Below are 16,331 nucleotides of genomic sequence, written 5' to 3' on the forward strand. Positions count from 1 at the left end.
TGTGAATGTTGTTGCAAAATATTCATTTAGTTTGTTAGCTACCTGAGCAGGATCATCAACAGTTGAACCATCGATATAAAGTGGACCAATCTGATTCATCCCCTTCCTTCTAGAGTTTACATAAGTAAAGAACTCTTTGCTGTTTTCCTTTGCATCCCTTGCCAAAGATTTCTCAAAATCTGCATTCGCCTGCCTAATCTGCTTTGTAACTTGGTTACAGATCAACTTATATCTATCATAGGCTTCTGTGTCACGTGTTAATTTATATGTATCCCATGCATTTTTCTTTTCTGCCATATGTCTCATTAGTTCATCTGAAATCCATTTAGGCCTAAACCTTGAACAATATTTCTTAGTTGGTATGTAAAGCCTAGTAGCTTCCAAGATAAGTTCTTTGAATGCTTCCCATTTTGAATTTGCTGTTGGTAACATCATCAGTTGATCCCACTGTATATAATTTAAATACTGTCTCAGACCATCGTACATAGTCGCCTTTACGAAAGCAATAACCCTTCCATTTACCCCTGATGGTAGTTACTTCTTTGAGTAAATCCCACTTCAGCACACTGTGATCACTGCCACCTAGTGGTTCCTCTATCTGTAGATTCTTAATGCATGAAGAATCACTACTGATAATCAGTACTAGCATAACTAATAGCATAACCCCTCCTCCTTTCCTTTCCTGTGTATCCTTCCTGTACACTTTGTACTCCCCAAATTCCATTTCTGCATTCCTTATATCTGTGTGACACCACGTCTCTGATATCTCGATAGTATCTACCTTTGATGTTTTGACACCTCAAATTCATCAAATTTATTTATCAAACTCCTAGTATGTACACGCAAGTATGCATGCACCTGTTCCTATTCTTAGCTATCCTAACATAGCCCATGTGTTTACTTGTATCGCAATGACTCCTAGCAGTCTCTGAAATCCCCTGCACCTTGTTTTCCAGGCTGCTGCTCATTCTAGAAGAAGCAGTGCAATAATCACTTTCACCTCTGGCAGCGGCTACTGTTAATCTATTAATCTGTGTATCTCCCCATGCTAGCAGTTTTCTGACCCTCCTAAGACTGCCTTGGTAGCATCAGCAAATATTCTTGTACCCTTTCTAGTGTATCTCTTCTGTTAACAAGCACCGACCAGGTGAGAAAAATTCTACCCCTTGAGTCTTGCACAATCTCTCCAGGGCCAAATTGATCAACAAGGCTCTCAACTAGTTGGAGAGATTAAGTGATTCAATTAATGCTTCCAGTGCTTGCTTGCCAGCAGGATGAGAAAGCATTGGATTTTGGAAGGAATAATCATATTTTTATAACATATTAATATAATTGACATTTTTGTAACATATTTTTATTAGATTATTGCAATTTACTTTTAATTTCTTAATGAATTAATATATTTTCATCACTTATATTCGAATTGTATATATTTTTAATAATTTTCGATATTTTAAAATGTATTAAACTTTTTATTTATTCACTGTAATTTTATGCAAATTTATTCAGATTCTTGTGACCACTACTGCTTAATATAATAAATAAATTTTTTTTTTCATTTTTTGGAATTTAAATTAAGGAGAAATTTGCTGTTTGTGTGGATTTTATTTATTTTGAATTCTAGTCAAATTGTTGCATTTTCATTCAGTGGAATACTGTTAAGAAGGTGGAATCCCCTAATTCAAGATGCAAGGAGTAATATCGAATTAGTACTTCATGCACATTCTGTCGAAGTCCAGAATAATGAGACACTAGCTACAGTTGTTTCAGAAGAATTGGTAAGATTTGCATTTTTTATTTTGTGAATGGTAATCAAAACATAAGGTGGTTCCTTAAGCAATATAGTTTTTCATAAGCATGTTTTTTCATTTTGGAACTATATTAGCATTAGCATTAGTAGAGGCATTTGATACAAGAAAGCAAGCTTATGCAGCATCAGCCAAAAAAAAAAAAATAAAGTAAAAAAAATAAATAAAAAATAACCACTTCCACTTCAACCCTCTGTTCGTTCGAAATACCTGTCCAGCTGAGCCTTAAACTTATTTAGGCTATCAACTTCCACGACAAGGGGTGGAAGTCTGTTCCACCTACCAACCACCCGCTGGCTAAAGGCAAATTTCCTCACATCTATCCTACATCTGTCTTTCCTCAATTTGAACTTATGCCCTCTCAGGTGATTATTCTGAGCAAGAGGAAGAATCCCATCAGCATTGAGCATGCTCAAACCATTCAAGGCTTTGTACACCTCTATCAGATCACCTCGCTGGTGCCTAGTCTCCAGACACTGTAATTCGCAAAACTTAAGCCTTTCTTCGTAAGAGCATCCCTTTGTTCCATTCACTAATCTTGTTGCTCTTCTCTGTACTCGTTCCAGCATCTCTACATCCTTCTTGAAATGAGGCCTCCAGACCTGTATACAGTACTCTAGGTGTGGCCTGACCATTGCCTTATACAAGGGAATAATCACCTCCTTATCCCTGCTAGAAAAATTCCTATATATCATTGACAATACACCATGAGCTACTCTTGCAGCCCGTCTGCACTGCTCAGAGAACTTCATATCTGCCTGCACAACCACCCCCAGGTCCCTTTCATTCTCTACCACTGTCAGTGTAGTACCACAGAGTTGATACGTTGCTCTGGGGTTGCTGTTTCCCATATGTAGTACTTTACATTTGTCAATGTTAAACTTCATTTGCCACCTCTCAGCCCATCTGCTCAACCTTTCCAGATCCTGTTGCAGCAGCATAGTGTCAGTAGTGTCCTTGACAACCCTGCCAACCTTCGTATCGTCTGCAAACTTGGACATTAAGCTTGATATACCATCATCAATATCATTTATAAATACAGAGAACAATAAAGGACCCAATACTGAACCCTGAGGGACTCCACTAATAACATTAGTCCACGATGAGCAGTGTCCATTGATTACCACTCTCTGTCTTCTCCCCCTCAACCACCCCTTTATCCATAGCAGCAATTTGCCTCCAATGCCACACTGCTCCAATTTGTGCAGCAGTCTTCCATGTGCAACAGTATCAAAAGCCTTTCTAAGATCCAAGTATATAATATCAAAGTTATTCCCTGCATCCAGTTCTTTTGTGACTGCATCATAGTATCCAATCAAATTGGTCAGGCAAGACTTCCCCTTAACAAAACCATGCTGTGTCCGAGGTATAACTGAAGTCTTGTAGATGATCCTGCAGTGCTTCTTTAACCAGTGCATCCATTAATTTTCCGGGAACAGAAGTTAAACTCACAGGTCTATAATTACTTGTGTCAGCCTTTGATCCTCCCTTGTGAATTGGGGTCACATTTGCACATCTCCAGTCCATGGGTACCTCCCCTGAGTCCAAGGAAGCTCTCATAATTATGGCTATGGGTTTGCTTACTTCCTTTGCTGCCTCCTTTAATATAACTGGATAGATCCCATCCACCCCAGGTGCCTTTCTTGTGTTTATCTTCAACAATTTCTGAAGGTACAATAATATGAAGGTACATGAGTACACTCACTTTAAGTGACTGTGGTTCAAGCCCTCCTGACTGCTGATTACAGTGTTGTTTCTTGTATGAGATTTTTGGTATTCTTTATCTTGTGTTCTTCTCTGACTGTGCAGTTGTCCTGGAATATAAACAGAAAATTTATTGTATTTGAAACCAGTGTGACTACTAAATACACACACTGTCTCTCTCTCTCTCTCTCTCTCTCTCTCGTGAACTCTAACCATGTGGTTGTCCCCAAGTACAAAGAGAAAATATTTTTTTATTTTATGTTTTCTACATTGTAATAACCACATCTCTTAAGTAGCTTATTACAATATTTTTAAATTTATATATTCTGTTTCTGTAAAAATTGGGCTCTTACTGATTAGGCCATAAATGAACTGCATTTTTCTTGTCATCATTTGTGTCAATACTGTAAATTGGGTCAATGGCTGAGAACTTCCAAACCAGTTAATGACTGCAACAAGCTTTAAGTTGACTTGAAAGACATTATGCCTGAAGGATCACTCCATGACATAGAATTTCAGGTTGAATTTATCTGATGGCTTTCCACACATTCATAATGTTTGAATGTAGGCATTAGTGTTAATTTTTTTTATGAAAACCCCAAACACAATAGGTATTAGAACATATTATACTTAATACTGTGCATGGGTTGAGAAGTTGAAAGAAGATGCTTGTTGACGGCAGCCTTGAATTATTGTATATTGTAATTTTCTGGAAATTCATATGAAGGAAGGTTGTTCCAGAAAATGGAAGTAGAATGAATAAATGAGGAGAAGAAAAGATGGTTCTGCGAGTTTTAAGTTGGACAGTAAAAGGACGTTGACTGGTTGCGGCACGTGTTTGGAGTGGTTTCGAAGAGAAAGCTAGAATTATAGAAGCCAATTCAGAAAGAACAGTGCCCATGGAATTATCTATAGAAGAGGCATGAAACAGAAACAGAAAGTCTGTGAGATAGAGATTAAAGATACTGTTAGAGATGGGTCATTAATTAACCTAACTGCCCTATTTTGAATGGAATCTATAAGCCCAAGAATGGTTTTGGAGGCACTGCCCCAGATATGGGAACAATATTCCATGTTAGGGTGGATTTGCAATTTGTACAGAATGAACAGCTGTTTGGAAGAAAAGTAATGCTGAAAGCAAAAGAGGAAACCCAGTTTTTTTGGTTGCGGAGGAAGCAATATTTGTAATGTGCTTATGCCAAGAGAGATATTAGAAGTCAGGGTAATCTCCATTAGAGATATATGATCTTGCCTAGAAATCAGTGTCATCAAAGATAAGCATAAGAAAGAATAAAATAGTAGTAACCAAATAGAAACTAAGGAATAGTAGCAGGTGAGCAAGGAATTTAAAATTCAGGTAGCAGTAATTGTAGATAGATAGTTGATGCAATTATAGTCAAATGGAGCCATAAAAAAGAGTGAAAATGATTGATTAATCAAACAGCATAATCACAGAAGAGATGTGATATACTGAGAGTATATCATCTTTAAATATTTTACTCATAAGTGGGCAGTTATACTGGGCGTCCAGTATCACTTCCCACCTGTAAACCTGCTTTATAAAACTAAAACATTACTGTGTGAATAGGATGCATGGTACAAAACCATGTTCAGGTAATAGAGGATATCTTCAAGTTTTAATTAGAGGTGTTCAACGTGGGCACTTTTAGTATTCTGCAGATATCCCTCCTATGAAATTTCTCCCATATTTGGTACAATATATCATTGTTGATTCATTTGATTGCTTTGCAAATGCACTGTTTAAATTGAATATCGGTTCCTGTTACAGGTGGAACATACACAGAGGTGTATTGCTAAAAAAATAGTACCGGAACCCTTGTTCTCCAGAAGGCTATATGATAACACCACATCAACTGTACAGTAACTGAATCAGACTTCAGACTCACGGTTTGTAAACCAACCAGTTCTAGCATTCAGCTGATGGTGAATCAAAATGCAGCATTCGCACGCATCACAGTATATCTCATTCGCTGGATCTTTTTATCTAACACATTGTACTTTAGTAAGAAACGTTCAAGTTTCATTGCAAAATTTATATTTTTGTTTTTAAATAAATTTTTAAAGAAATTATTAATTTTTAAGATTACTATTAATATATATTTTTAGTAGCAATGGGTAAAATAGATATTTCTCCCTCCCCTTTGATTATGCCATTGTTTCATAATATTAGGTGTATAAATGTAATGATATTCTATTATGACATTTAGAAAAAAGTACCGGAATGTTTTTCCGGTGCGTTCCAGCCCAAATACACCACTGAACATACATCTAGTTTTTCATGAATCACCACAGGGTAAATCTAAAGGAGTCAGATCAGGGGATATCACAACTCAGTCCTCTGTTTATAGTCCACTTTGCAGGAAACATTGTTGAGGTATGCATGAACTTATTTGTGGCAATGTGGCAGAGTTCTGTTGGAAAATCAAATTGGGATCATTATCATCCTGCAGTTTAGGCATAAGAAAATTCTATAAAAGAATTTCTAAGATAGATGATGCCTGTGATGGTGATTTCTCCAAAGAAGAAAGGTCTCTACACTCCTTCTTGAGGTTGGTAAATGCTGCCATGATTACAATTTTGCATTTATTTTGTCATCTTCTGCAATGTGCACATTTTAAAATTGGCGAATAAAAACTTGAAGTGTAGTATCCTCTACAACTGAAAATATTTTTAGGTTTTATCACATACCCTATTCACATAATAATATTTTATTTTGTAAAGGTCTGTGGATACCCTGTACATATCAGGTAGCAATAAATGTAGATGGTCACTGCAAATACACTGAGTTGGCTTTGCATTAGCAACACCTACCTAATTCATTGTCATCTTCCTGAAACCAGCTACTTGTCTTCCAATCATCCAGGCACAATAGCTTCATATTGCTTTCTCCAAATGTAGATATGGCCATCAGACTGATAGAGTTGAAAACTGGATTAATCAGACAAGAGACAGATTTCCACATGCATGCCACTGGTCCAGTGTTGGTGCTGACATACCCGTGCAAGGCACAGTGTCTTGTATGTGTCAAGGAACAGGTATTTGTGCAGTAAGCACTGGTACTTGTAATGGCCATCAACTGCCATAGCCTATACCAGCTGATGTCCAGTAGATAGTTCATGTGGTTATTGGTCTTGCTATTCCCGTGTTGTACTGGGTGGTCTGGAGACTAGGCATCTTGCAGCTGCCTAGTCTCCAGACGTTGCAGTTGCAGAACCAAAGCTTTTCTTGGTAAGTGCACTCTTTTGTTCCACTCACCAATCTCATTGCCCATCTCTGCACCTATTCCTAAAATAAAGCCTCCAGATCTGTATGCAGTACTCAAGATGCAGCCTAGCCATTGCTTTATTCAATGAGATAATCACTTCCTAATCTCTGCTAGAAAAATTTCAAATTTTCAAATTTTCTTTCAAATTTAATCCTGACTCATGACTTATCCTCATAATTTCCCTGTACTTAAGCAAGTCGTCAGCTCTCCTGCTCTTAATATCATTAGTGCCAACATGTAAACCTGTAATCATGTGCAACAATATCACATTTTTTGCCCTAAAAAGATATCTCTTCTAAAATGTCATAGACTTTTGCCCCTGGAAAACAACATACCCTGGTCCTTTTCCACTTATCCTTTTTGTGCAATGTATTTCTTGTTTGCCCCCGACAATAAAGACACTAACAATAACTGCCCCTGTAGGACCAGTACATTGTCTTTGGGATTGCTGCTTTTTTGTATGATGCACGAGAGTCAGCTCTGGATTGAGATGAGCAGCTGAGAGCTCGATATCCCCCTCCCACATTTTAATTCCTTCAATGGGACATCATCCCTATTCTTCAAACTCTCATAAATATCCATCAGAACTCTGAGTCTATACTTAATTTCCTCATACCCTTTATACTAAACATACAAAAACATTCTCTCTGGCTATATCTGCCCATAATAGATCTGTGAACATTGAACAAGCAACACATTTTGTAAGGCCATGTTTGTAGAACTACCCCCCCTTCAGTTCTCCTAAGCCATACCATTCCCACTACTTTGAACCTTTTTCTTTGCTTCTCTAGTCTGAGTCACGATTTCTATTTAAATTCAGTTTTATTTAAGAATACTAAACTAGGGATACCTAAATATACAATAATACCTATTATGCTACCAAGTTTACATTATTATGTATATAATATATGTATATTGGTGAAAAAGGTAGTTTTTTATTATTACTGAGAAACCTTGATATGCAGGTAGCCAGTTGGGTTTTTGCTGAGTAGGTCTTTTCTGATATCAGCTCATTTAATCATTTTGTGTGTAATTTCATTTGTTGATGTTATAATTTCATGTCAGAAGTTCTTCCATCCCACTCCCCACACAGTTATTTGGCAGTATGCTTACAGATAACTGTGGTTTATTTGCCTGCATAGTTGGGTTTTCTACATTATTGTAAATTTAAATAAAGTTTTAATTTAATGCCACTTAGTCAGTATTTAAAAAAATTTTTTTTTCTCTCTCTCTCTCTCTCTCTCTTTCTGCTATAGGTCTGTTAGCACTAGTTGAGTATTGCACTGTAGCCTTGGTACATTGTAGGTACCATATTTTCTAGACCAGCATTTCCCAAAATGTGCTCCGTGAGATGTGAACAAGTATTTCCTGAAAATTGTAATTAATAATAAAATAAAATAATATAAAAGATTAGAAATCTTATAATACCGTATTGGTGGACTAATAATAAAATAGCAATTGCTTAAAAAACGGTACTCACCTTGAATAAATCTGCAGTGGTATATTGAAAAGAGGTGGTTAGTATTTAGGTTGAATTGTTAGCTAAGAAACTAAAGGGGGAAATGAAGAAAAATGGAATTTAAAATAAGCGCAAGGAGGTAGAAGTGTACACATCCAATCCTTGGTTGTCATTGAAGAGGGAAGAAGTAATTTGAAAGCTTGAATAAAATAATACGATGAAGCCAATAGTCATTACGAAGGACTTTCATTAAATAATAACATCTTCAGTTGGCAATTGAATGGGCAGAGAACGCATGTTGTTTTAAAGGTTTAAGTTTATACTCTCGTGATGCACTTTTTGACACTTGGGAAATTTAACCGCGAAAGGTTCCAAGCTGGTGAAGGGGAGTTTGGCGTTAATAATTTTAAGATTAGAATGATGTCGACACCATTCAATCACGAGTGCTTCATATTGAAGAATTCTATAATTAGATTTGAGTTTAATAATGGAAATAGCAATTACCCCCCTCAACTCATCCTAAATACAATTTCCACCGCCAAAAATAAAATTATTAATCCAACCGGACACAATAATAAAATCAATACTCGTATAATCCTCCCCTACCATAGTGAACTTGCAGGACAATTCCGCCGTATTTTTAATAACAGACATTTCTCTCGTCTTTTCCGCTTACAATAAACTAGGATCTTTTTTTAATTCCTATAAAGATACACACACTTATTCCACCAGCAATCTTAATAATATAATATACCTCATAAAATGTCAGCCAAACTGTGACGCCTGTTACATTGGCAGCACTACCACCAAATTCGGTTATTCCAAATCCTCCAACACCTGCGCATATTGCCATTTCAACAGTTTTAGAACAAGTCAAGCCAGTACAGAACTCACAATTCATGCCCAAACCCACAATCACACCTGTCTCATCGACTCTGCTATTTCCATTATTTAACTCAAATCTAATTATAGAATTCTTCAATATGAAGCACTCGTGATTGAATGGTGTCGACATCATTCTAATCTTAAAATTATTAACGCCAAACTCCCCTTCAACCTTTCACCAGCTTGGAACCTTTCGCAGTTAATTTTCCCATGTATCAAAAAATGCTTCACGAGAGTATAAACTTAAACCTTTAAAACAACATGCGTTCTATGCCCATTCAATTGCCAACTGAAGACGTTATTATTTAATGAAAGTCCTTCGTAATGACTATTGGCTTCATCGTATTATTTTATTCAAGCTTTCAAATGACTTCTTCCCTCTTCAATGACAACCAAGGATCGGATGTGTACACTTCTACCTCCTTGTGCTTATTTTAAATTCTGTTTTTCTTCATTTCCCCCCTTAGTTTCTTAGCTAACAATTCAACCTAAATACTAACCACCTCTTCTCAATATACCACTGCAGATTTATTCAAGGTGAGTACTGTTTTTTAAGCAATTGCTATTCTATTATTAAAATAAAATAAATAAATTTTTCATATTTGTAGCGTACACCACTTTTGTATCATTATAATTTTTAACATTTTTTTTTTTTTTTTTGTGGTTATTAATATACTGTCATAGACTAATAATCAAATAGACCATGAAACACTTTATTTTGGTGGACTTTTGCATAGAGAAGTATGCATAGAGCTAATGACATCTCCGAAAAAGTAGCAATGTAGTGATCTAATATGCCATTCGTATGTGATTTAGCCTGGAGTACACAGGTTTAAGGAGAGGGGGAAGCGAACCGATATTATAACTAAACTTGCTTCCTTGTATAATTTTTTTTTGATAATTATCAGTATTTCGAAATATTATTATTAAAATAAATGACCATGGATTTGTGGTTGAAAAAAGGAACTTTAAAACGAGAAGCAAATACTTCTAGTAGGGTTTATAAAAGTGAACACAATATTGTCATACTTCAAAGTGAGGATGAACAATTGCAGCCTTTTGTTCCCCAAAAATCCAAAGTGAAAAAACAGGAACCAACTAATAAAAGACCAAAACGAAAGTATAATGACAGTTATTTGAATTTTGGCTTTCCATGTGTTAGAAATAAAGATGCTCTTGATGCACAGTGCGTCATATGTAATAAAATATTAGCAAACAGTTCTTTGGCTCCTGCTAAACTTGCGTTCCGTATATATATTGTGAGATGAAAAGTGTTCCGTGACTAAAAAAGTTGGGGTGTTCTAGACGATAAGACATAGACATGTTTAGAAAGCACATTTTGAGAAAAAATATTTATTGTCTTTATTTGGAACAAATTCACAGTTTCTTACTAAATGTCAGCATAAAATGGAGCTTTTATTTGTCATATGATGCCAATAATGTATTGTTGTTATTGCCACACTCATCATTACTGATGTTATGGTCTGAACTTTCATTTTCTTCAAAGTGTAAATCATTTTCAGGCCATCAAGAACAGTGTTAATTCCATATTTCTTGAAAGACATGGCAACTGTCGTGTGTTTCACTAATGCCCACTGATTTTAAATCCATTGCACACCTGGGCAGGGTTGGTTGCTTCTTCTGTCCTATTGTTGTAATATTATGATTTGGTGCCTCTATCCATTTAGTCCCCTACTAATGCATGAATACTTTAAAGGGTTTGTTAATTGAGATGTCCAATGGCCGAAACTGACTAAGCACTCTTGTAATTGCAGCTTACTCTTTGTTTAACAGAGTTAGCTGTTTATTACTGTTAACTGTAAAACACAGAGTCAGCTGTTTAACAACTAACTCTGTGTCTCAGAATCCATGCTTTTTGTTGTCTCTATTACATGCAATCTGAAATAGTTATAAAATAATAAACCTGCTTTTTAGAATGACACTTGGACATTTTGACTGTATTGTGTCTAGTCACACCTGAAGATAAAAATGTCAGCCTAATATTCAAAAATATGTTAGTCATATGTCTAATATACTTTTGGATCATGAGATGCAGGGATATTTTAGGTACATTTTTCAGGAAAAGTGTGTCCTGCAGAAAATTGGTAAATATGTTTGTTGAAAGCAAAATTAAACAAAAAATTCTACCTTAATGCAGTGTATACACATTGAAAGGATAAAATATATGTTCAAATATATTTAGTACATATAACCATTTTATTCATATGCTATCCTTATTTAACTCTCCGTCCATTACATCCCTAAATAGAATCTAAAAAATATTGTCTGGCATCTTTCAGACAGCATTTTTTTCTTTTTTATTATAAAAATTTAATTTTAGCTTTTTGTTGAATTGTGAAAACTATGGAATTTAAATGATTTACCCCAATTTGTTATTTAAAATTGCTTGTGCTCTGTGCATTTTTTCTCTTATCTGTTATTAAACCACCCCTCCCAAATTCTGACTTTTCATATAACAAACATTCAGTCAGTCACTCACTCCCTCCCTCCCTCATAGAGCTAAATTATCATGTGTAGTTGATGCAGATATGTTACCTATTATTCATATCAAATTGCAGGTAATATATCTGAATGAATGAGTGAGGGTGATATATTATGAGCAGTGGAATTAACTAGAGTGTTGTATATTCTAGCTAATTCCAAAATAATAAACAGTTGTCCTCTTGTAACTGTAGCAAATTGAAGCAAAAACAAAAATACTGCATTGCCATGTAGAGAAAAAAATTGGTGGGAAAAGATACATGGAAAGTTTTATTTATTCAGAAAAGCAAACAAAAAAGTGCCATTTATCAGATGCCATGGAACAGATGAAGAATTAAGGCAAGATTTTTTTTTTTTTTTTTTTTTGTCTCCCCTTTTGTTGTACCATAATAAATTTATTGAGCTGGAAAATTTCACTATGACACTGGTCGAATTACTAGACACATGTAATCTGTGATGTATTAGAAAAAAGTGTGTTTTACATTGTGATTTGGAAAACCATAGGTTGATTTTACACCCTCATCGAGTTAAGTCCTAGTATGTTGAGATGACACTGTTAGGGTTTCTGCAGTGAAACTGTAAGGGCTTCTGCAGCAGAAATTCAGCAACAATATCCATAGTTGAGAATTCTATATTACAATATTCATATTTCAGAATGGACATAGAACTTTAAGGATGACTCCTTTTCACAAACAAACAGAACATTAGAATTTCCACGAATGCTGGTATGGCACCAACACAAGATGTAAGCTGTTGCACAATGATGGATTTTATCTATATCACCTCTAAAAGAGTACAGAGTGATAGAGATAAAAACCATGGGCTAAATTGCATCCATTCACAGTTTTGTGATTGTCTATAAGCACATTTAAAAAATTTTGCCTGACACTGTTTATGGATGAACTCAGTTTACCCTGTATTGTCAACAACACAAGGCATCTTACCCTTGAATGCAAAATAATGTGTACCATCTGCTTAAAGTAGGAGGATGTAATTTTCAACACCAATTTTAGATAAATATGTTACCACATTTACCATATTTGAAGTAGACAGCTGCCCGCTTGCACTACATTTTATCAATAGATTTTAAAAGCTGCATATTGCATGAGTTTTCTGAATAATGAACTGCTGTTGTTAGAGAACATGCCTCTTGTGACTCGAGACAAATGGGGATGCGACATGGTGGCACATTCTACATTTTAGCAGAGTGGTTTCGGAGTTCCTAAATAAAAATTATCAAGAAAGATGTGTACCAGTGACATGGCCAGCTCAGTCACCCAAATTACACACATTAGATTTCCTACGGTATTATATGAAGTCTAGAACATACTTCCCAGATGTTAAGCCAGAAAAAAGACAACAGTTGGTAGAGGCATATGATGCAAGAAAGCAAGCTTATGCAGCATCAGCCAAAAAAAAAAAACAAAAAAAATCCACTTCCACTTCACCCCTTTGTTCGTTCGAAATACCTGTCCAGATGAGCCTTAAATTTATTTAGGCTATCAACTTCGATGACAAGGGATGGAAGTCTGTTCCACCAACCAACTACCCGCTGGCTAAAGGCAAATTTCCGCACATCTATCCTGCATCTGTCTTTCCTCAATTTCAATTTATGCTCTCTCAGGTGATTATTCTGAGCAAGAGGAAGAATCCCATCAGCATCGAGCATGCTCAAACCATTCAAGGCTTTATACACCTCTATCAGATCACGTCGCTGGTGCCTAGTCTCCAGACACTGTAATTTGCAAAACTTAAGCCTTTCTTCGTAAGAGTACCCCTTTGTTCCATTCACTAATCTTGTTGCCCTTCTCTGTACTCGTTCCAGCAGCTCTACATCCTTCTTGAAGTGAGGCCTCCAGACCTGTATACAGTACTCAAGGTGTGGCCTGACCATTGCCTTATACAAGGGAATAATCACCTCCTTATCCCTGCTATAAAAATTCCTGTATATCATTGACAAGACACCAAGAGCTACTCTTGCAGCACGTCTGCACTGCTCAGAGAATTTCATATCTGCCTGCACAATTACCCCCAGATCCTGTTCATTCTCTACCACTGTCAGTGTAGTACCACAGAGTTGATACATTGCTCTGGGATTGCTGTTTCCCATATGTAGTACTTTACATTTGTCAATGTTAAATTTCATTTGCCACCTCTCAGCCCATCTGCTCAACCTTTCCAGATTCTGTTGCAGCAGCATACTGTCAGTAGTGTCCTTAACAACCCTGCCAACCTTTGTGTCGTCTGCAAACTTAGACATTAAACTTGATATACCATCATCAATATCATTTATAAATACCGAAAACAATAATGGACCCAACACTGAACTCTGAGGGACTCCACTAATAACATCAATGGACACTGCTCCACGATGAGCAGTGTCCATTGATTACCTCTTCTCCCCCTTAGCCACCCCTTTATCCATAGCAGCAATTTGCCTCCAATGCCACACTGCTCCAATTTGTGCAACAGTATCAAAAGCCTTTCTAAGATCCAAATATATGATATCAAAGTCATTCCCTGCATCCAGTTGCTTTGTGACCACATCATAGTATCCAATCAAATTGGTCAGGCCAAGGCTTCCCCTTAACAAAACCATGTTGTGTCCGAGCTATAACTGAAGTCTTGTCTAGATGATCCTGCAGTGCTTCTTTAACCAGTGCCTCCATTAATTTTCCTGGAACAGAAGTTAAACTCACAGGTCTATAATTATTTGTGTCAGCCTTTGATCTTCCTTTGTGAATTCGTGTCACATTTGCACATCTCCAGTCTGTGGGTACCTCCCCTGAGTCCAAGAAAGCTCTCATAATTATGGCTAAGGGTTTGCTTACTTCCTTTCCTTTGCTGCCTCTTTTAATATAACTGGATAGATCCCATCCACCTCAGGTGCCTTTCTTGTGTTTATCTTCAACAATTTCTCCTCCACTTTACTCTCAGTTATTACAAGATTCTCTAGCTTACTGCCAGAGTTGAATACACCTCTGGCATTCCCCTCGCTGAATAACTCCTCATGTGCGAATGTCGATGCAAAATATTCATTTAGTTTGGTAGCTACCTGAGCAGGATCATGAACAGTTGATCCATCGATATCAAGTGGACCTATCTGATTCATCCCCTTCCTTCTAGGGTTTACATAAATAAGAAAAGAACTCTTTGCTGTTTTTCTTTGCATCCCTTGCCAAAGATTTCTCGTAATCTGCCTTCGCCTGCCTAACTTCCTTTGTAACTTAGTTACAGATCAAATTGTATATATCATAGGCTTCTGTGTCATATGTTAATTTATATGTATCCCATGCATTTTTCTTCTCTGCCATATGTCTCATTAGTTCATCTGACATCCATTTAGGCCTAAACCTTGAACAATATTTCTTAGTTGGTATGTAAAGCCTAGTAGCTTCCAAGATAAGTTCTTTGAATGCTTCCCATTTTCAATTTGCTGTTGGTAACATCTTCAGTTGGTCCCAGTGTATAGAATTTAAATACTGTCTCAGACCATCATAGTCGCCTTTATGAAAGCAATAACCCTTCCCTTTACCCCTGATGGTAGTTACCTCTTTGAGTAAATCCCACTTCAGCACACTGTGATCACTGCCACCTAGTGGTTCCTTTATCTGCAGATTCTTAATGCATGAAGAATCACTACTGATAATCAAATCAAGAGTATTACTCCCTCTAGTTGCCTCCCGAACATGCTGATGTAGAAAACAATCATCCAATAAATCCACAAAAGCCTTGCTAGTGTGTGAGTGACCAACCCACAAATTCCAGTCAATATCTGGTAAATTAAAATCCCCCATTATAAGACTCTCTGATGTACTGGCCCACTCTATTTCCCTGTACAGTTTTTTATTATACTCATCAGAGTCATTAGGCCTATAGCACACTCCTACTCTCAATTTTGATTTCCCAATGCTTATGTCACACCAAACTGACTCGACACTGCACTGTCCAGCTATGTCAACTGGCTTCACTTCCTTGGATTTTATGTGTTTCTTAACTAATAGCATATCCCCTCCTCCCTTCCTATGCTGTCTATCTTTTCTGTAGATGTTGTACTCCCCAAATTCCAGTTCTGCATTCCTTATATCTGTGTGATACCACGTCTCTGATATCTGAACAATATCAACCTTTGATGCTTTGAGCAATACCTCAAATTCATCACATCTATTTACCAAACTCTTAGCATTGGTGTACACGCAAGTATACATGCACCTGTTTCTATTGTTAGCTACCCTAACACAACCCATGTGTTTACTTGTACCGCAACGACTCCCAGCAGTCTCTGAAATATCCTGCATCTTGTTTTTCAGGCTTCTGCTCATTCCAATAGAAGCAGTGCAAGAATTACTTTCACCTCTGCCAGTGGCTACTATTAATCTATTAGTCTTTGTATCCTCCCAAGCTAGCAGTTTTCTGACCCACCTAACACTGCCTCGATAGCATCAGCAAATATTCTTGCACCCTTTCTATTTAAGTGTATCCCATCCCTGTAGAAGTAGTCTCTCCTGTTAACCATCTCCTGTAAATGAAGCTACTTTTGAAATCAGAAACAAACTGATCATACAGTGAGGATGATGTTCAGTGGAAAAATGCCTGGAAACCATGCATGCAGACACAAGATGGTAATTTTGAAGATTGGATTTAGTTTTATATATACTTGTAATCTAATAGTACCACTACTCTGCAT

General features: G+C 36.6%; 1 protein-coding gene across 1 annotated transcript in view; it reads left to right on the top strand.

The window, feature by feature from the left end:
- LOC150089220 (uncharacterized) overlaps positions 1-16,331 on the top strand; it is a 221,521-nt gene that overhangs the window by 97,498 nt on the left and 107,692 nt on the right. The window contains exon 7 of the mRNA XM_090389912.1: positions 1,649-1,778. Within this exon, the coding sequence (XP_090246038.1) occupies positions 1,649-1,778 (130 nt within the window). The remainder of the gene's footprint in view (positions 1-1,648; positions 1,779-16,331) is intronic.

The sequence above is a fragment of the Mastigoproctus giganteus genome, chromosome 2, assembly GCF_048544385.1.
Source record: "Mastigoproctus giganteus isolate SK-2022 chromosome 2, ASM4854438v1, whole genome shotgun sequence".
In the NCBI taxonomy this organism is placed as follows: Eukaryota; Metazoa; Arthropoda; class Arachnida; order Uropygi; family Thelyphonidae; genus Mastigoproctus; species Mastigoproctus giganteus.